This window comes from Somniosus microcephalus, chromosome 10, assembly GCF_052327205.1.
Source record: "Somniosus microcephalus isolate GS21.2 chromosome 10, FLI_Smic_1.0, whole genome shotgun sequence".
In the NCBI taxonomy this organism is placed as follows: domain Eukaryota; kingdom Metazoa; phylum Chordata; class Chondrichthyes; order Squaliformes; family Somniosidae; genus Somniosus; species Somniosus microcephalus.
In genome coordinates this window covers 203,021,496-203,043,942 of record NC_140996.1, presented here as the reverse complement: position 1 = coordinate 203,043,942, position 22,447 = coordinate 203,021,496, and the positions used below count along the sequence as shown (strand labels likewise).

Here is a 22,447-nt window from a genome sequence, read left to right as displayed (position 1 = left end):
CCTGCAGTGCGGGCCCGGCCGAGTGCCACCGCGCAACAGCACCAGCCAGCGCATCCCAGACGCCAGCTGGCCCACATTGCGCCAACCGTCGCCGCCATTCCCCCTCTGGGGCGTCAAGGGCAAGCGGCTGCAGCTGATGGTGGCCAGGCTCAGGTGCGCCACTCAGCAGACGGCCCCTCGAGGCCCAAACGCCGTGTAGGCCGCCCCCCAGCGGCATCTGGCGGAAGGGCATCTGAGCCTCAGGCACCTTCCCCCAGCCTCGCAGCAGCCACTGGGCAGAGCTTGCGAAGGAGCAGCAGGCCGGACAGGGGAGGCAAAATGCTGGCCAAGGTCTCGCCCTCGCGGGCCACTCAGTAGAGGGTGTGGGCAGCTTTCCTTTAATATGGCGGTGGCCATCTTTATTTTGCCCATGGTTGTGCTTTTGGAGGGCTTATTTTTTGCGTTAGGCCGACGTTGAGGCCCGGTTTGAATAAAGGTGGAGTGGCTCCTCCCCAGTTTGTGGGAGTGAGTCGTTTGTTGGGCTTTTTGTGGGGCCCGTTTATTGTTTTTGGGGATTCATGTGGGAAGGGCTTTTCATTTTTGTGAAATAAAAAATTATCTTTATTCATGCAGTCTCCATGGTTGTTCTTCTTAGTGTTTGTTGGCTTCGCCGGCTGAGGGCTTGCGGAGCGGCTGCATTCATCTTCCCTCATGGCCCCTGGCCATTCCCTGACAGGGGGCTTAGAAGTACCGTGTAATAAGGTGGCGTCGTGCGGCCCTTGGCCCTGGTCGCTCCCTCCTGGGAACGTACTCCTGCTCCTCCTCCTCATGCTCCTCCTGCTGAGGTGCTGGTCCAACATCAGGTGGCAGTGCCTGAGTCCTGCGGATAGCCAGGTTGTGTAGCATGCAGCAAACCACCACAAATTGGGAGACCCGGTCCGGCGAATACTGGAGAGCTCCTCCGGAGCGATCAAGGCAGCGGAACCGCTGCTTGAGGACCCCAATAGTTAGCTCGATGATGTTGCGGGTGGTTTGATGGCTCTCGTTGTAGGCCTCTTCAGCAGCGGTCCTGGGCGCGCGGAGCGGGGTCATGAGCCAGGTGCACAAAGGATAGCCTTTGTCCCCGATGAGCCATCCTCTTGGGGGAGGCTGTGCCTGGAACATGTCATGCACAGTACTCTGCCGCAGGATAAAGGCATCGTGGCTGCTGCCTGGGAAGCTGGCATTGACTGCCATGATGCGCTGCTTGTGGTCACATACCAGCTGCACATTCAGAGAATGGTAGCCCTTCCTGTTGCGATACTGCTCGCCATGCTCCAGAGGGGCCCGCAAAGCCACATGCGTACAGTCAATGGCGCCCTGCACCAAGGGGAATTCCCCGAGTCTGGCAAATCCCAATGCGCGCTGATGCTGGCTCTCGAGGGCCATGGGGAAGGAGATGAATTGGCTTCTCCTTCTGAACAGTGCTTCGGTCACGTGGCGGATGCAGCGATGCGCGCCATACTGGGAGATGTTTGCTATGTCCCCAGCAGCGTATTGGAAGGAGCCGGTGGCATAGAAGTTCAATGCCACCGTCACCTTCACTTCCACCGACAGAGACGTCCTGCACCTGAGCTTTGGCCGCAGATCTCGGCGAAGCAGGTGGCAGATCTCTGCAATCACCTCCTTTCGGAATCGGAGCCTTCTAACACATCGCGCGGCACTCATGTTTAGGTAGGAGCGCTGCTGGCGGTATAGCCTGACTGGGTAAGGCCTACGTGGCCGACGCCTGTAGCCCCCTCTGCCTCTAGCCAGGGCTGCCCCTCTCACAATGCGTCTGCGAGCCCTACGGACATGGCGCTGCAGCTGCGCGTTGGCACCCCATGCAGCCCCCATCAAATCCTGGCAAACAGTCTAATTTCCAAATGGCCACTTGCAGCGCTATTGCCGGAGTCCAAAAATACCTGGCTCTTGCTGCTTGAAACCAGTTAGCTATCCTCCTTGTTGTGTCTCCAGAAATGCGTTGCACAAGACTGTTTTCTGAAAAAAGGATGGCCTTTATACTGGAGAGGACGTTCCCTTTAATTAGCGCCCCCCGGGGCCCGCGCTGGTTGTGTTGCGTTCCTTTTTCCAAACGCTCCGGCCGCCCGCCGCACAATGGGGCGGTCCGACTGAAGTTTGCAAGCGGGGCGGCCAAAGGGCGTTGCACGAGGATGTGACGTCATTTTCTGCGCGCGCATCCGGGCGGGCGCTAAACTTTGCGCCGGCGCTAACGGGCAACTTAATTTGGGGCGGGGCGCAAACTGCGCTGCGCCCGGGCGCTACACGCATAGCGCCCGGAAATCACTTCTCTTAAGGCGCTAACTGCTGGCGCAAGCGACTGAAAATCTAGCCCTTATAAACTTCCTTGAGGAGCACAATGTCTTGAGTAAAAGCCAAATTGGATTCCTGCCAAACTATAGAACATCCGATCATATCTTCACCCTACAGACCCTAATTGACAAACACGTTCACCATAACAAAAGCAAAATCTACGCATGCTTTGTAGATTTCCAGAAAGCTTTTGACTCCATCTGGCATGACGGTTTATTCCTGAAACTTATCGAAAGCGGGGTAGGAGGGAAAACATATGATGTAATTAAATCAATGTATACAAACAACAAATGTGCAGTTAAAATTGGAGACAAACAAACAAAATACTTCCCACAGGGGCGGGGGGTGACGCAGGGCTCGCCAATCTCACCGACACTCTAATATTTACATAAATGGATTGGCAAAACTACTTGAACAATCTACAGCACCCGGCCTCACCCTATATGAATCCAAGGTTAAATTCCTCCTCTATGCAGACGACCTGGTTCTGCTGTCACCAACTAAAGAGGGTCTACAGCAGAACCTGGACCTGCTGGAGTCGTACTGCCAGACTTGGGCCCTGACAATAAATCCCCAAAAAACCAAAGTCCTTGTGTTCCAGCAAAGATCCAAACATCAGGGACCCAAAATAAATTTCACAGTAGGAACAACCAAAATTGAACAAACCACTAACTACACATACTTGGGCTTAAAAATCAGTTCTACGGGAAACTTCAAACTGGCTGTGAATGAACTGAAAGAGAAAGCAAGAAGGGCTTTCTATGCCATCAAAAAAATCAATCCAAATAGAAATCCCAATTAGCATTTGGCTCAAAATTTTCAAATCAGTAATTGAACCAATTGCACTCTATGGCAGTGAAGTATGGGGACCGCTAACTCAACAAGAATTCGCAAAATGGGACAAACACCCAATTGAGATCCTACATGCAGAATTCTGTAAAAGTATCCTCCGGACTCAAAGGAAAACAGTAAACAATGCATGCAGGGCGGAACTAGGCCAATATCCATTACTAATCACTATCCAAAAAAGAGCCACCAAATTTTGGAACCACCTACAAATGAGCAACCCCCAATGCTATCACTACGACGCCCTGAAATGCCAAGAGCTGACCATAAAGAAGAATACCCTCAGTCAACTAGTCCTGGGACTCAGTGAAGTAACTACTAACAATAACCAGCCCCAGGACAGTGACAGGGTAACACAAAGAATTCGACCCAACACAATCGTCGCTAAGCAAAAGGAAAAATATCTGACATATTGGGCAGAAACAACAAAAACTCAATTGCTACTTGGCCCTAAACAGACAATACAACATAGCTGATTACCTGACCATGGTAAAGGATAACAAACTGAGAAGAACCTTGACATGGTACAGACTTAGCGAACATAGCCTAGCGATCGAAAAAGGCAGACACAGGCAGACCAGGCTGCCAAGAGAAGACAGGATATGCTCTCACTGCAATCAGGGAGTAGTGGAGACAGAGATGCACTTCCTCACAGCCTGTGGAAAATATCAGGACATCAGGGAGAATTTCTACCAAAAATTCTCACAAATATGCCCTGAATTCAGAAATCTGAATGACAACCAAAAACTCCCATTCCTACTGGGAGAGGAGAGAAGCTGTGTAACACTGGCGGCACACTATGTTACAGCTTGCCATGAACAGAGGGACAACCAGTAAACTAAGAAATGAATATATATAAACAATGCGAATGTATATTTATACACTCAGGGATATACCTGTTTATACACTGTATGAATAGAACTGCGTTTATGTGCTCAACCATAAATGTATTTTGATGCTTTGGCAACATAAGATGTAACTTATCATGCCAATAAAGCGATTTGAATTGTGAGGAGGAAGAGGAAGAGGAGGAGGAGGAGGAGGAGGAGGAAATGCAGTTTTTTTTTTGCAATTACATTTTTAAACATCAGCATTTGTAGTGGATTCAGAGCAGCCTCTTACTTCACTAATGATCATTCTATACACAAAGCATGTAATCCATTGATATTCTGGATTTAAAATGAGCATGATTTGAAATTCTGGAGATTTCTACGCTCAAAAGCGGGCAGCATAAAATAATAAACTGTACCTGCACAAAATAAAAATCAATTTATTATAAATGATGCTTTTCAGCAAAGGAAGAGCTCTTGGATAAAACTTATAAACCTGACGATTGCGTAGGTGGATGAACGTTTGAGGCGTTTGTGTGACATTCCACCATCCATTATTTTAAGACAGGCACAAAGAGCTTATTTTAAATGGTTAATGTCGTACGAACATGGCAAGTGTTTTGTCTGCCTATATTACCAGCAGGGATTTGTTAGCTGAAATGTTTTTTGGGGGTTTTCTTTTGATCCACAGCTGCTCCTGCTCTCTTCTGTTAACTGAAACACAACAGCGTAAATTTTCCTAGATCTGTAGGGCTCAGCAAATACCACAAACAAAAAAGGGTCGGAGTGCGCACCTGTAAAGGAACCCCAAGATGTGGCGGCACCCGGGTAATCCAGTGCCCCCCCTCCCCGAGCGCAGACCCAGGAGAATCTCCCCCAGCTGCACAGCTCAGTGAGGCAGCCAGATCATCGACTGTTCGACAGAGAAAGGATCTTCTGCATGCAGTGCTGAGGGAGCCTCCGCTGCACTGTCGGAGGTACCGTCTTCCGGATGAGACGTTAAACCGAGGCCCCCGTCTGCCCTCTCAGGTGGATGTAAAAGATCCCATGACACTATTTTGTAGAAGAGCAGGGGAGTTATCCCCGGTGTCCTGGCCAATACTTATCCCTCAATCAACATAACAAGAACAGATTATCTGGTCATTATCACATTGCTGCTTGTGTGCGCAAATTGACTGCCGCGTTTCCTACATTACAACAGTGACTCCACTTCAAAAGTACTTCATTGGCTGTAAAGCGCTTTGAGATGTCAGGTGGTCGTGAAAGGCGCTATAGAAATGCAAGTCTTTCTTTATCACCGGGCGGGACACGAGGTTGTGCACAACTTGAGAAGAGCGGTTTCATTTCTGTTTCCATTTCAATTTGATGCTTTATAGAACAGTTGAGAAGCAGCGTGTTAAATAGCTGCATCACCATGGCAACACAAGGCATGGTGCTTACAAACGTAAGCAGTGAGGGACCGCACTGATCGCTTCGATGAAAAGATATTTTGATCAGCGTTCTGGGAAGCACAACAGTACATTTCAGATCAGTTGATACCAGCGCACTAGAACTGTTCCTTTTACAAAAATAAATTGTGCTCAAGGCGAGGGATATTAGTGACGGGAAATCAAAAAACTTTCCCATTTGAGGCACCCATTGGGAGCATCAAGCATTGCCAAGTCTGGTAGAACAGGGGCTAGATACTCTGCAGAGACATGGCAAGATTTTCACGGTTTGTTATTTACAGCAAAACTGTAAACACACTTATAAAGAACGCAGTTATGATTTTGGAATACATGGCAGAAAGAGCGGAATTCTTCCCCCTGGGGTGCCTTAACCCGAGAGCACTCCTGAATGCATCGGAGTCACATTTTATTTCAGCGGAGCCATCCTTCTGGTCTCAGGGTCGTTGTTATTGTTGTGGGTTTCTGCTCACTAACTCACTTTATATCAGCCAGCAGACAGCAGAGACTTTCATCCCATCAGTCTAGGCTGGATTTGAACCCAGACCGCCCCCCCCCCCCAAAGAGGCAAAAGGACAGTGCGTTAGTCATTCAATCCACAATAGTACACAACCACAAAAACTCATGCGCAACTGCAGACTGATTTGGAACAAAACTAAGAAGCATCAGGAGGCCCCATTCCAACAGGGCTCAGCAACTCCAGCACACTATTACTCTGAAACACGGTTCATAGTGACTCGCAGACTTAACGAAAGAACAAGGGGAGAATTTGTTTTAAGCAGAAGTTTGTTAGGACATGGAGTCTGAATTGCGCAGAGAATAACCAGCTCTGGATTGTCCTACCCGAAGCAATGGTGGAAGCAGAATCCATAGTAGCCCTTAAAAGGGAAGGGGATAAATATTGGAAAAAGAAAAATATAAAAAAGGGTACAAGAGAAGGGCAGGGGATTGGGACTAAGTGGATAGCTCCTGCTGAGAGCCAGCATGGGGGTGATGGGATGAATGGCCCCTTTCTGTCCTGTAAAATTCTGTAGCCCCGATTTTAATCTAACCCACCCGACAGGAATGGGCGAGTTTGGGCTGGTCACCCATTTTAAACACGGTCTAATTTTACTCTCCGCGGGCTTCAACAGAGAGTAAAATCAAATGGGGCGTAAAATGGGCGCAAGGCCCGAACTCGTCCCGATCCCGCCGGGTGGATTAGGTTAAAATCAAGCCTTACGATTCCAGATTTTAAAGTACATGGTGTGAAAGAAAAAACTTACTTTTCTGCCATATTTTTATTGGTGATTTCTGCCATGTTGTTGTTGGTGATCCCTTCCTTCTTTTCATACTCCTTTAACATCTCGTGCAAGGCTGCAGCATTTTCTGTCGTAAGAAGAAGAATATAATCATGGTTGCACGTGAAGTGCCATTGGAACACTGTCCAACTCTTGAGGCCTTTTTCCTTAGCCAATAATGTGTTGCTTCTCAACTACCAGAATGATACCTGGACTCCAAGGGTTAAATTACGAGGAGAGATTACACAAACTAGGGTTGTATTCCCTGGAATTCAGAAGGTTAAGGGGCAATTTGATAGAAGTTTTCAAGATAATGGGACGTATTTTGCGACCCCTACGGGTGCGTATGAGGTGTGTACGCGACCATAGGGGCCACGCAAGTTCTGGCTTTAGGCATGTGAAGCACATGCACTAAAACCCAGAACTTGCGATCCTCCACATCCCCGGGAGATGGGCCTCTGCGGGTGGAGAGTTGCGCTATTTGCCCAACTTCCGCCTGCTGAATGCCCATGAAATTCTTACGCCTGCTTTTACCAGCATAAGAGTTTTAAAAAATAGAAAAATAAAATTTTATCACTCATTTATACATTAAAAACTCTGTCCAATAAGGTAAGTTTATTTTTAGTCCCATTAAAATATATTTTTTTAAATTCCAAAAAATTAAATTTTCATTTAAAATATTTAATTAAATGGCATTTTAATTAATTTTAAATATGTATGTAATTACAAAAAAATACACAAACACATAAAATAATTTAAGTGAACCCCATTCATACTTTGGACAGTTCCGTACGTACGGAACTCCCATAAGTATGAATGGGGGATTCCCTTCGTTCATTGGTCGGGCTGGCCCACGTGATCCCTGGGGCACTTGCGAACCGCATGCGCCCCTGGGATACGTGGGCCTCTGCCCGTGCGTACCCGGAGAGGCCCAGGAGCGCAAGCCTCCGTACCTCCCGGGCCACCAGGTAAATGCGTAGATTTTTTGCTGGTTGGAGGCGTCCACCTGCGGGAAGCCTCTGATCGCAAATTTTGGGCCATTAAGAGGAACTGATACGACAGATGGAGAGAAAACCATTTCCGCTGGTTGGGGTGTCTAGGACTAGGGGACGTAGCCTAAAATTAGAGCTAGGCCTTTCAGGAGTGAAATAAGGAAACATTTCTACATGTAAAGGGTGGTAGAAGTTTGGAACTCTCTGCAAACGGTAATTGATGCTAGATCAATTGTTAATTTTAAATCTGAGATTGATAGATTTTTGTTAACCAAAGATATTAAGGGATTTGGGCCAAAGGCAGGAATGTGGAGTTAGGTTGCAGGTCAGCCATGATCTCATTGAATGGCGAAACAGGCTCGAGGGGCTGAATGGCCTCCTCCTGTTCCTATGTTCCTACAAAGACAGATCGTTAGGACCACAACTTAGCGAGATCTGCTGTATTATTTTATACTTCACGGCGAAGTCTTCCACGGAAATGAATGGGAAGAAAACTATACTCTGAATGTTTATATAAATACGTGCTGATGTAATGAATCTGGAACCAGTTTGGACGTTAAGCTCTTACACACAATGGACAAAGCTAAACCATCTACACCCAATACTACTGGGAGTTACATTTTGTTATAAAGAGGGATTTTCCTCCGGTTACTATTTGTAGCAACTTTGTAAACTGTATGTGAAAATTTCCTTTGTTCAGTATTTCTAAAACATTCTTTTAGATACGGTTTATGATTTTGCTGGTGATACTGAACAGGTGTAATCTCCACAAACACATTAATGATGTTACTACACATAGCGACCAGAGAAATTCTTACCAGACAGGTTGCACATCTTTATTTGCTGGATAAACAGGCCAAGGTTTCATCTTCTCTTTCCCACGTCCTTTACTTTGAGAAAATCAACACATTGGTGGCTGTCAGACTCGTGTCACCTGAGCCTTCAGCCACAATGTGGGGAATGTTAACCCCCCCAAAAACAGATGGGTTTGAATCAATTGGGAAGCAAAAACGTAAAAAATCTCAAACCTGAACCCAACCCACCCACTTCCGGTTTTAATGGAGGCGGTACATGGGCCGGAGCACCAACCCGCTCCCAGGAGATGAGTCATAGACATAGAAGATAGGAGCAGGAGTAGGCCATTCGGCCCCTCGAGCCTGCTCCGCCACTTAATGAGATCATGGCTGATTATCCAAATTCAGTCGCTCATTTCATTATTTTAGTGAGGCTGTGTGCCTTAAATTTTTTCTCTGTTCCAGGTTTAACACTGGCCAGCCAGGATTCCCAGGCCTCGGGAAACCCGGCAGCTGACGGGAACAGGTAGGTGCTTTTCCAGCACGGCTTGTGGGTCAGGAGGAGCAGGAGTGATTCCCGCCCACCCCCCCCGCCCCCGGCCCACCAAGCAAACCTGTTAACCTCCCCAGCGATCGGAACCCCCCCACCCCTCGATGATCAGATGCCCTCCCAAGCTCCTTCACAGCCCACTATCTCCTCCCAGCCCCACATCAACCCCAAACATCCTCCACGCACCCCTCTCAATCTTTCCCCTCCTCCACCGATCTCTCCAGCTCCCCCCCCCCCGCAATCGATGTCCCACCCCCACTCAACCCCCGATCTCTCCCTCCCTCCTCCACTTCCTAGCTGCAGTCAGGTGCTGCAGGCCTACCTGCCCGACAGCCAGCGCCTCTCAATCTGGCTGGCTGCGGCTGGGAAACAGGTTCCAAAAATGGTAATCAGGTCCTGCCATTAAATTCAGCAGCTCCCGAAGGAAACTGAGGGTTTCCCGGTTGCAAAACTGTCCCCTGCCTCCCCGTTAATATCGGGGCCAATGTGTCAAGTAAGCATCTAGACTGTGAGCTGCTGGCTCGTGACACTTAAAAGCTATCAGAGAAAAATAATCTTTATCCTGTTCCCCTGAACGCCAGTCAAACATCGGGCTCCAGGGCAGCAAAAAGGCAATGTGATATTATTGCATCCCTCCCGAACCTTTTACTGTTAAAACACACTGGTGCTAGCGGATACTAATGTTTAGCGATGATCGTGGCCACATGAATTGATAAGAGTGAAATAATCGCATGCCAACCTTTCTTCTCTGTGATCAGCCGCACCAGGACACTGATTGTGTCTTCATTGGTTTCATCTGACTTGAAGGGAATTCCGTTAATAGCTGCTGTAAAAGAAAAAAGAAAATGAAGTGAGTCCCTTCAGAATTAAACTGCTTTGGCAGCATCTAACCTGTTCACTGTAGCGTCTTTCCTGCTGTCTGACTTTCTATGGGCGATTCTCTGATCTGCCGCATTCACAAGGCGCAAAGCCGTGTTTCCCCAATACAGTATCTCGGAATGCGGCTGTCTGCTGTGAGCGCAAAAATCGCAGAATTACCCTTCATGCTTTTTCATTCCCTCCCCAATCCAGGCTAAATGCTCCCACACATCCTCCTGCACCTGGGAGGATGACCTCATCATAGGGCCCAGGGGCTATTTACAGTGAGACTCTCTTCACCTCTGGCCCTCAGCAGAGTTGTTGTTCCTTGTGTCTCTGGACTGGTGTTCACAGCCTGATGACAGCGACTACACTTTAAAAAAAAAAAGTACTTCATTGGCTGTAAAGCGCTTTGGGATGTCCTGAAAGGCGCTACATAAATGCAAGTCTTTCTTTTCTTGAATGGCCACGAAAGATATTTCCTGTGATCATTGAAAGTGGAGAGTTTATCCATTTGTGGACAATAGCAATCCATTGTCATGGATGCATGTCATTTTACAACAAGGAATACATATGTAGTGAATTCATTCCTGTGTATTGCAGAAAGCAACAAGTCAGCAAACAGCTGCAATAATAAACATTTTACACTGCTTAAATACCTGAAAAGCTAAAAGAAGTGATTATGAGATAAGAAGTTAAACAACACAACTGTGCAGTGTCCAAATCAGCAATATTGTGCCTTCATGTCGACACTGCAAGGCCCATTTCACCCATGGGGCCATGTGGGCCTTGGTGAATAGTGCCATGGCCAGATGTGATTCTTTGTTTGGAGTTTCCACTATGAAGGTCAGGGGGGGGGGGGGGGGGCAGACACCATGGCAACAAGCACCTGGCAACTCAACACCATGTCCATGACTTGTAGATACTGGAAAGAACCATGCCAGAAGTTTCATGAGTTGAAAGAGAGCATGGAAATAAATATGACCATTGTACCAACATGATAAATAAGTGGAGTCTTGTTAGACAGGAGCATGGGTTCCAGATAGGCCTAGAACATTACAGGCTCAATTCTGGAACTAGTGCTTCTGTTTTGCAAAATACCCCTTAAAAGTATTTTTCATAGAACACAGCCCCCATTAACAGAAAGGAACGATGTGGAGGTTTGCTTTTACAACAGTTCAATGATCAGTAATTTCACCACTAAACATTCATGCTCAGTAATGAGTTCCCCTGATTTCCCAGTGGATAGAACCATTGACCAGTGGAGCATTAAAGCCACAGAGACCAGAAGGTCCCATGTTTAATACCTGGTTGGTGGTGACTTGGCTGATCTCAACCATGATAGCACTTGGGTTGTTAAAACTGACCTTAGCCCCCCTGGGCTACAGAGAAAAAGTGAAATCTACAAAGGGTTCCTGCCCCAATCACCACCGAGTGAATCCTGCTGGATAGCGTATTAGTGTGAACAATAGATGAGAATCGAATCTGGCTTGGCTGTGATGTCCTCTACTCTCTTAGAATGGGCCTATACATTCTGGAATTTAGAAGAATGAGAGGTGATCTCATTGAAACATGTAAGATTCTGAGGGCTTGTCAGGGTAGATGCTGAGAGATTGCTTCCCCTGACTGGAGAGTCCAGAACTAGGGGGAACCATACCCTAGTAAGAGTCAATAGGGGAGAAATTGAGTATAGCCCTGTTTGGGGCGCCAGCCTCGCCAGGGCGCTAAAAGTAGCGCCCTGGAAACATTCGCGCCCCCGCACCGGAAATTGAGTTGTTGCGCCCCCAAAGGGAAGCGCGGCGCTACTGGAGGCGCCCCGCATCCCTCTTGGGGCGCTGCGAGTGAATATCGTGGCGCTACGTGCCACAGCGCCACACGCTGCGGCACGTCGCGCTGCGGTATTGCAGGCCTTCCTCCCCTTCTTAAAGGGGAGGGGCCTTGTGCAGCGCGATCTGGGGCCATACTGGGCCCCCGAGGATCAGGAGTGCAGGCAAAAGAGCCCGGCACCGAGGGGAAGTGCCGGGCTCTTGGAGCGCAGCCGGCACTCCGCCGGGGGGGGGCGTTCAGGAGGCCGGGCTCTTGGAGCGCAGGCAGGTGGCCAACAACAAAAATGGCCGCCCCGCACCGCGCCTTTAATTTGCACCTCCCCAGCCGCAGGTAGGCCCCCTGAACCGGTCGGACATACCGTCCGGCGGTAAATCAGGGGGCGCTGCCAAATATCACAGCCAGGGCGTCAGCGGGGCGCTGCGCACACCGATGACGTCATCGGCAGCGGCGCAGCGCTAACGGTTAGCGCCACCACTAACGTCCCGCGGAATTTAGCGGGAGGCGTGGGCAGTGCCACGCCCGGGCGCCAGTTGGCTTGCGACCCACTTAGCGCCCTCTTAAGGTGCTAACGGGTGGCGCAACCTACTGAATTTCTCCCCCAATAACTTTAGGCATCAGTACTACCAATCAGATATATGGGAACTAAACAGCTCACATTCACGAATACTGCTGAGAATTATGTAAGCACCTCTGAGATCAGTACCTTGGTAGAGTTGAAGCTACATTAAGTGCTGTTTCTCTATGGTCAGTCATTGAGAAGTGTCGGACAACAGCTTGTTCTGACTAATCCTTTATTTTCATTTTTTTATTTGATCTTGGGATTTAGGCAAAACTGAGTCAGTATTTATTGCCCATCCTTAGTTGTCCTGAGGGCACTGTGTCACTGTGGAACTGGAGTCACATGCAGGCCAGACCAGGATGGCAGGTCCCGAAGGACATTAGTGAGACAGTTGGGTTTTTAGAACAATCCAGCAGCTTTCATGGTCGTTTTTCTGGTGGCAGACCATAAATTATCAAATTTATTGAATTCAGTTTCACAACTTACCATGTGGTGGGATTTAAACACAAGACCTCTAGATCACTAGTCCAGAAGCGTAACCACTAGGCTACCATATCCATTGAGGGCCTTCTGAGAGCAACAACTCGCCATGTGGACAACATACATCCTGCATCTCCAAAATGCATTGTCATCTTGCCACTCTAAACCCAGACTAGCTTTAAAATGCACCAAAACCTGGGTCAAACCTAAAATAAGATGTTTCCCAATTGTTTCAGAAAAGGGAGAAAGAATCTTTTTCATACAACTCCTTAGAATGTTGGCAAGCTATATTCTTTGTTCACCATTTTCTACATTGCACTTCATTATAGTTGGATCCTGCAGTCTTGCACTACTTTTATTCTCCGGTGACCTTAGGTCAACGTATTTGGCAAGGGACAGTACACTGCAGCTAGTTTCCCATTACACAGAAACAGCAATGCTACAATACCCTGGAGACTACCTAAGCACCGAATATTCTATTTGCTCTGTTGTGACCCTGTACAAGACTGAGTAATTATCCCCCACTAGATTTTCCATTACCCAAGAATATCTTAAGTTTATGCAAGTCTGGATGGGAATTTGACGGAATTAATACTGGGTTTCACGTTTCCCCGATCATATTGGAAACTGTCCTTCAACTGCATGGCCATGTTGTATCATAGCTGAATGGGGCAACTGTAATATTTGTATCAAAGATCATTTTTTTTGCCTAAATCTTTCACCTCCTCTCTTGAAGATAGTGACTCCGGATACAAATATTACAGTTCAATGACTATCAGAAGCCCAAGTGAGTGACCATGGTTCATGTGTGAACCTGGACAGCGAGCTATTTTACACTAGTGCTAGGTATTACAGCAAAACCCGATTTAGTCCTCGCTTAAGATCCACCTACACATACTCTTGTGCAGAGGTCATCAGATAACAGTCAGGAGTGGAAATCGTGGTTGATATTTTTCCCCTCTCTATCCCAGGATTGCTGAGCCGACCTATATCACCCTCACTGCCAATATCAATTAGTTCTTCATTGTGCGTATGGCTCAGTATCATAGCATGCAGTGCATTTACAAACTGAACCATTGGGCCGCTGCTAGCAATTGTCTATTAATTTACTGAGTTGCAGAAGAAAAGCCTGGGGCTAGACTCAAACCTTCTTTGATGGCATGTGGTAAACACACATGTTTTCTATTACTTGCTGAATCCATGCGAATCCGATTAGAAGTCTTTGGATCTCGTCTGAGTAGTTGTAAAACAAAAGAGCCGGAATTTTTATGAAGTTACAACTCTGCAAGTCAATTTAAAACACACATTTAGTTTGCAGCAATTTGTCATCGCTCTCGACTTTCTCATCCTTCCTCCCCTGAAGGTGGCGATTCATTCTAGGGTACAGTTCCACCATTTTCCACAGCCCTCCTAACTAGGCCAAAGTGGCCATTCTTCACGTGCGAATGTAGTTGAGCTGTGTCACCAGGAGCTTGACTCCATCTTCACTTGACATTCATATATTCACACTGTTCAGCAGCAATCAGAAATTGCCTAACTTTTCCCTTCCCTATGCCAGAGAAGAACAAGGCTAATTTTAGCGCTCATGTCACCATCCTAACCGAGATCAGTACAGACCAGGAACTGAACACAGGACTTCCCTGGCTTGCATGGGTCCAAACTGCATGTTTAGCAAAAGAATTAAGTAACAATTTTTTTTTTTTTTTTTTTTTTTTAAATTGAACTTGTTTCAATTCACTGATTGTTACTTGGTGATCTGTACTGGTTAAGCATGAAAAGAAAAACTGGTCACCAATTTCCAGACCTTTATTAGCCCTCCTCTTCTCCTCATGAATTTTCCCTGATGACACGGATGCTCCCTCTTGACACATTCAAGTCACTTTCTCTGAACAATCCTGCTACAGGTTGAACTTTTATCACAATTGCTTATAAACAGCACCCTGTGGATACTGGCAGCTCACTCTTACAATGCAGAGAAACGGTGAGTAATCTTTGAAAACCAGTCACAAGGGATCGCCAAAGACAAATACGTTGACGTATAATTTCATTTCTATTAAGAATGCAATAGTTTCCACATTGCATCAAACACTCTTAAGGCTGGACATGGGATTGGTTTTCTATTACTGAAGTGAATCTCAGAAGAACAGCACTACCGCCCCCCATCCCTCCAAAAGTGGAATTAGGGAATTTGATGAGTTTTTTTGCCATGATACCTTGTGCAGTGTAACCTGGATTAAGACTGCCAGAATTTAAGCACCAAAAAAGCCCAGCAGTAATGTGGAAGAGATGTTCCAAATCCTCAACTGCACCAGCGTCAAAATATGGTTCCGGAAGTGAAAGTTAAGAATTCTAACAAACTCGAGAACATGCTGCATCAAAAGAAGAAGGGATCCTGTTGTGTATGTACCTTTAAGAGAATAACTGGTCTCAGACTGCAGTACCAGCAGTGACCACCCTTGTATAAAAGGCGCTAGAGAGCCTCTGTTGGTTAGATTCGTTTATGCCTTTTAACAGTAAAGACTTGTTTGTTTCTCTCCTGCTAGTCCGTGTCTCAATCATTCACGGACTTAACACTGGCGACGAGTTAGAAACGAACTTACCTGCAACTCAGCAGCAGCTCCGACGACGTGTTGAAGGTCGGAGCCAGAAGAAGAAGAAAAAAAAAAAAAATAGGCCATTGAAACTCGAGAAACGGGCGTCGACCATCAATCATCGATTTCAAAACTCGCAGGAGAGAGACTGTCCAGGGCCAGGCTGGGTTCCTCGGTCCGTGGTTTCCCAGCTAATCGGGCTGGTGGCAGGTAGTGCTCCGATCCTTCCTGGGCTGCAACGGGGCCGGGCAGCGAGTCGGGAAGCAAGGAGAGAGGGAGGGTGGAGCATACAGGGCGCGGCCGGTGTTTCAAAGCTGGGCAGCGTTCGGACCTCAGAAGAGGGAGGAAGTGTCCCAGAGGGTCCGCTCCACGACGGGAAAATAATAAAAGAAAAAGAATACGCGCAAGAAACCGTGGAAAGCAGCGCTAACCGTCATGAATCGACGAGACTATGAGCGGCTGTTTTCACACATACCCTTGAGAGAGACATCCATCGTCTTGACGACGTATACGGGGCAAAAAGTATACCCCAGAGGAAAAATAAGGGTGCCTGTCGAATACAATGGCAAGAAAATACGGAAATTGTATCTCTACATACTGCCAAATGGTGGACCACCGTTATTGGGACGGGAATGGATCAGGAAGATAAACTTAGATTGGCATTCCATTCATGCAATGACGGTGGACGGTAAAAAAGATGAAGACGTCACTCCTGGACGATTGTCAACAATCTTAGCTAACGCCAAAGAGGTATTTCAACAAGAACTGGGCACGCTTAAAGGCGTAACCGCCTCGTTAAAAATGGAAGAGAATGCAGTTCCCAAGTTTTTCAAAGCGAGACCGGTACCATATGCAATTCGTCCAGCCGTCGAGGCAGAGCTGGAGAATCTGGAGAAGGCGGGCGTGTTGTCTAAGGTCGACTGGAGCGAGTGGGCGACACCCATCGTTCCTGTCATGAAGAAAACGTTAAGCAATAAGTCTGGAGAGCCAAGGAAGATTCACATCTGTGGGGATTTCAAGGTGACGGTGAACCCTGTCCTTCACACAGTACAATATCCTCTTCCAAGGATAGAAGACATCTTCGCCTCACTGTCTGGAGGGAAGCGTTTTACAAAAATTGACCTAGCACAAGCATATTTGCAGATGGAGGTTGAAGAGTCCGCTAGGAAGTATCTCACGATAAACACTCACAAAAGGTCTTTACCAGTATCATCAATTGGTATTTGGCGTAGCATCGGCTCCGGCGATATGGCAAAGAGCGATGGAACAAGTCCTACAAGGGATTCCGGGGACTCTGTTACTTGGACGACATCCTTGTAACAGGTGAAGATGACAGTGAACACCTTAACAACCTAGAACAGGTGCTCACTAGACTACGGGAACATGGGCTGCGAACCAACCGCCCCAAGTGCGAATTTTTTAAGAAACAGATATCGTATTGTGGCCACGTGATTGATGAAGAGGGGTTACATAAGTCCCCTGACAAAATTGAAGCGGTTGTTAAGGCCCCAGCGCCTGAAAATGTGTCGCAACTGAGGTCATTCCTCGGGTTGGTGAATTACTATCATAAGTTTTTGCCGAATTTGTCGACAATTCTGCATCCACTGAACGCCCTGCTACGAACGGGGGTAGCATGGAAATGGAGCGATGATTGTAAGCGTGCTTTTCAGAAGAGTAAGGACTTAATCACTTCGAAGGAAGTATTGGCTCACTACAACCCAGCACTGCCAATCAGGCTGGCGTGTGATGAGTCTCCCTACGGCATTGGGGCGGTACTGTCACATAAATTCCTTGATGGTTTGGAGAGGCCGATAGCTTTTGCGTCACGCTCGTTAACTTCTGCCGAGCGTAACTACGCCCAGATTGACAGAGAGGCCCTCAGCCTAGTGTGGGGGGTGAAGAAGTTCAATCACTATCTACACGGTCAAAAATTTACTCTACTAACCGATCATCAACTTCTTGTCTCCATTTTCAACCCTCAGAAGGGCGTACCGATAATGACAGCACAATGGCTGCAGAGATGGTCCCTTTTCCTAGGGGCACACCAATATGACATCGAGTACAGGGGAACTAAACAGCATGGAAATGCTGATGGATTGTCACGTCTACCGTTGCCGACGGTGGAAGACGACGACCTTGCAGTGGATCCAATGGAGTTATTCCACTCGACCATAGTCGAATGTCTCCCTGTGACGAATGCAAACATAGAAAAGGAAACACGGAATGACCCGACACTATCACGGGTCTATGATTTAACGGTGAAGGGATGGCCAGCACATGGCGAACCACTGCTGCCAGCATTTTCGCCAAGAAGAGAACAGCTGTCAGTGTGCAGAGGAACCTTGATGTGTGGATCCAGAGTAGTAATTCCACCTAAGTTGACGGATAGAGTGCTCAATGAGCTTCATGAGGGTCATCTGGGTGGGGTAATAATGAAGAGCTTAGCCAGAGCGTTTGTGTGGTGGCCGGGAATCGATAGAGAAATCGAAGAGATGACCAAGAGTTGTGCAGGATGCCAGAAGGTCCAAAATGCCCCACCACAAGCTCCTCTGCATCCATGGCAAAGGGTGCGCATTGATTTTGCTGGTCCCTTCATGGACTCGATGTTTTTAATTGCGGTGGATGCACAAAGTGGCCAGAGGTAATAAAAATGTCCTCAACCACCACAGAAAAAACTATCGCAGTTTTACAAACCATATTCGCCAGGAATGGGCTGCCTGAGCAGATTTGCTCTGACAATGGACCACAGTTTGTGTCTGAAGAGTTCCGGAGGTTCTTAAAGAACAATGGTGTTAAGCATTACACATCCGCCCCATATCATCCAGCCACTAATGGATTGGCCGAGAGGTTTGTCCAAACATTCAAGAAGGCTATCAAGGCAATGTGTAATGAAGATATGCCCCTACAACACAAGGTGGACAACTTGTTTGCCTACCGGAATGCGACACATGCGGTTACCAACCAAACTCCAGCCATGATGTTCTTCAATCGAAGACTACGATGCCGCTTGGATTTGGTTAAGCCAAACGTCCGAAGAGATGTGGAGAACAGGCAGTTTCAGAATATGAATGAAAGGCCGACCAGGAGTTTTAAGATAGGTCTACCAGTTTTGGCCCGGGACTACCGCACTGAGAAATGGCAGCCAGGAACGATTTGTACACGACAAGGACCTCTCATGTATACTGTGGACATTGGAGAGAGCATTGTAAGACGCCATGCTGACCTGATTCTAGAGTCACTGGAAAACGTCAACTCCACACCACGATCTGATACACCTGGTAATGAAATCGACGTTCCAATTGCAGCTACCGCAGAACCGGTAATATTGGAAGATGAACCAAACAACGACATTGATTCCGACTCAACATTGCCAGAAGAACCTGATACTCCAAAGAGGCGTTATCCAGACAGAATCAGGAAGCCTCCTGAAAGACTGAACTTATAATTGCTTAAACTTAACCAATGTATCTAGCAACAGTAATTGTGATTGTAATTCGTTATCATTAGTTGTTAAATGAATGTTATGTACTGTTTATCTAAAAGGGGAGGAATTGTTGTGTATGTACCTTTAAGAGAATAACTGGTCTCAGACTGCAGTACCGGCAGTGACCACCCCTGTATAAAAGGCACTAGAGAGCCTCTGTTGGTTAGATTCGTTTATGCCTCTTAACAGTAAAGACTTGTTTGTTTCTCTCCTGCTAGTCAGTGTCTCAATCATTCACGGACTTAACAGATCCAATGTCAAACGCGCTGTGGGGCCGGTGACAAAATTCCTGGTAACTTCCACTGGTGCTAGTATAAAATTTACAAATACTGGGGCTTGATTCACAGGGCAGGTGTTAGCTTGGAGGTCTATACACAAATGTAGTAAGTCTTCATTATAAGTATTATATAACAAAAAATAATTAACAGAATAACCCTCCAAAACTTACTATTTTTTCCTGCACCGAGTCCTGCTCACTCATCACCATGTTGGCCAGTGGCTCAGTTGGTAGCACCCTCGCCTCTGAATCAGAAGGTTGTGGGGTCAAGTCCCGCTCCAGAGACTTGACCACAAAAATCTAGGCCGACGCTTCAGTGCAGTACTGAGGGAGGTGCCGTCTTTCAGATGAGATGTTAAACCAAAGCCCCGTCTGCTCTCTCAGGTGGATGTAAAAGATCCCATGGCACTATTTTGAAGAACAGCAGGGGAGTTATCCCCGGTGTCCTGGCCAATATTTATCCCTCAATCAACATCATCAAAACAGATTTTCTGGTCATTATCGCATTGCTGTTTGTGGGAGTTTGCTGTGCACAAATTGGCTGCTGCGTTTCCTACATTACAACAGTGATTACACTTTAAAAAAAAAAAGTACTTTATTGGCTGTAAAGTGCTTTGGGACGTCCGGTGGTCGTGAAAGGTGCTATATAAATGCAAGTCTTTCTTTCTTTTTCTTTTGTCCTTGCTGAGCTACATTGACCCTGAACGCCTGAAAATAAAACCCTCTTCCTTGTGTTTATATACCTCCATGGCCTCACCTCCCTACCTCGGTCAGCTCCTCCATAAATCTCTGTTCCATGACTTTGGTCCCTCCCCATTGGTAATCGTGCCTTCAGCTTCCTAGGTCTCCGGTCCCTGCAGAAGCCCTCTCTACCTCCCGCTCATCTTTTAAGACCCTCCTTAAAACACACCTCATGTCATAGAGTCATAGAGTTTTACAGCACAGAAAGAGGCCCTTCGGCCCATCGTGTCTGCGCCGCCCATCCATCCCTGTCCAGTCTAATCCCATTTTCCAGCATTTGGTCCATAGCCTTGTATGCAATGGCATTTCAAGTGCTCATCCAAATGCTTCTTGAATGTTGTGAGGGTTCCTGCCTCCACCACCCTTTCAGGCATTGAGTTCCACATTCCAACCACCCTCTGGGTGAAAAAGTTCCTCCTCAAATCCCCTCTAAATCTCCTGCCCCTTACCCTGAATCTATGCCCCCTTGTTATTGACCCCCCCACTAAGGGGAAAAGTTCCTCTTTATCTACCCTATCTATGCCCCTCATTATTTTGTACACCTCAATCAGGTCCCCCCTCAGCCTTCTCTGCTCCAAGGAAAACAACTCCAGCCTGTCCAGCCTCTCTTCATAGCTGAGGCGCTCCATCCCAGGTAGCATCCTGGTGAATCCTCTCTGCACCCTCTCCAAAGCAATCACATCCTTCCTATAGTGAGGCGACCAGAACTGCACACAGTACTCCAGCTGTGGCCTCACCAGCGTTTTGTACAGCTCCATCATAACCTCCCTGCTCTTATATTCTATGCCTCGGCTAATGAAGGCAAGTATCCCATATGCCTTTTTAACCACCTTATCTACCTGCTCCGCTGCCTTCAGGGATCTATGTACATGTACACCAAGGTCCCTCTGACCCTCTGTACTTCCTAGGGTCCTACCACTCATTGTGTATTCCCTTGCCTTATTTGTCCGTCCAAAATGCATCACCTCGCACTTTTCAGGGTTAAATTCCATTTGCCACTTTTCCGCCCATCTGACCAACCCGTTTATATCGTCCTGTAGCCGGAGGCTTTCCTCCTCGCAATTTACCACCCCACCAATTTTCGTGTCATCTGCGAACTTACTGATCATACCTTTTACATTCTCATCCAAATCATTTATGTAGATCACAAACAATAAGGGACCCAGCACCGATCCCCGAGGTACCCCACTGGACACAGGCTTCCAGTCACAAAAGCAACCTTCGACCATCACCCTCTGCCTCCTGCCACTCAGCCAGTTTAGGATCCAACGCGCCAAGGCACCCTGGATCCCATGGGCTCTTACCTTCTTGACCAGTCTCCTATGCGGGACTTTGTCAAAAGCTTTACTGAAGTCCATGTAAACCACATCCACAGCATTTCCCTCATCCACCCCACTAGTCACCCCCTCAAAAAATTCGATCAGATTTGTTAGACATGATTTACCCTTGACAAAGCCATGCTGACTATCCCCGATTAATCCTTGCCTCTCCAAGTGGAGATTACTTTTGTCCCTCAGAATTTTTTCCAATAATTTCCCCACCACAGATGTTAGACTCACTGGCCTGTAATTCCCTGGTTTATCCCTGCTACCCTTCTTGAATAATGGTACTACGTTAGCTGTTCTCCAGTCCTCTGGTACATCCCCTGTGGCCAGAGAGGTTCTGAAAATTAGTGTCAGAGCCCCTGCAATCTCCTCCCTTGCCTCCCACAGCAGCCTGGGATACATCTCGTCCGGGCCTGGGGATTTATCCACTTTTTGGCCCGCTAAAACCGCTAGCACCTCCTCCCTCTCGATGCTAATATGTTCGAGTATGTCACAGTCCCCTTGCCCGATTTCTATGTCTGCATCGTCTTTCTCCATAGTGAACACAGATGCAAAAAATTCATTTAAAACCCCGCCTACATCCTCTGGCTCTACACACAGATTGCCACTTTGGTCCCTAATGGGCCCTACCCTTTCCCTGGTTATCCTCTTGCCCTTAATATACTTATAAAACATCTTAGGATTTTCCTTTATTTTGCTCGCCAGTGTTATTTCATGGCCCCTCCTCGCCCTCCTAATTTCTTTTTTAAGTATGCCCCTGCACTTTTTATACTCCTCTAGGGCTTCTTCCGTCTTTAGTCTTTTGTAACTGCCAAAAGCCCCCCTTTTATTTCTAATGCATTTTTGTATATCCCTTGTCATCCAAGGTTCCCTTTGCTTGTTGGTCCCACCCTTGACCTTTACAGGAACATGTTGGCGTTGTACTCTCTCTATTTCCCTTCTGAAAGTCTCCCACTGTTTTGATGTGGATTTTCCTATAAGCAGCTGCTCCCAGTCCACTTTGGCCAGATCCTGCCTTATCATATTAAAATCGGCCTTCCCCCAATTTAGAACCCTTATTTCCGGGCCGTCTTTGTCTTTTTCCATGACCACCTTAAATCTCACCGAATTATGGTCACTGTCGCCAAAATGCTCTCCTACTGACACTTCCACCACTTGCCCGGCTACATTCCCCAGAATTAGGTCCAGTACCGCCCCCTCTCTTGTAGGACTTTCTACATGTTGGCTCAAAAAGCTC

General features: G+C 47.2%; 1 protein-coding gene across 1 annotated transcript in view; it reads right to left on the bottom strand.

The window, feature by feature from the left end:
* Nucleotides 1–22,447, bottom strand: part of relt (RELT TNF receptor) — a 96,544-nt gene that overhangs the window by 18,935 nt on the left and 55,162 nt on the right. The window contains exons 8-9 of the mRNA XM_085999454.1: nucleotides 9,808–9,894; nucleotides 6,718–6,820 (exon numbers count right to left, since the gene is read on the bottom strand). Coding sequence (XP_085855580.1) covers nucleotides 6,718–6,820; nucleotides 9,808–9,894 — 190 coding nt within the window. The remainder of the gene's footprint in view (nucleotides 1–6,717; nucleotides 6,821–9,807; nucleotides 9,895–22,447) is intronic.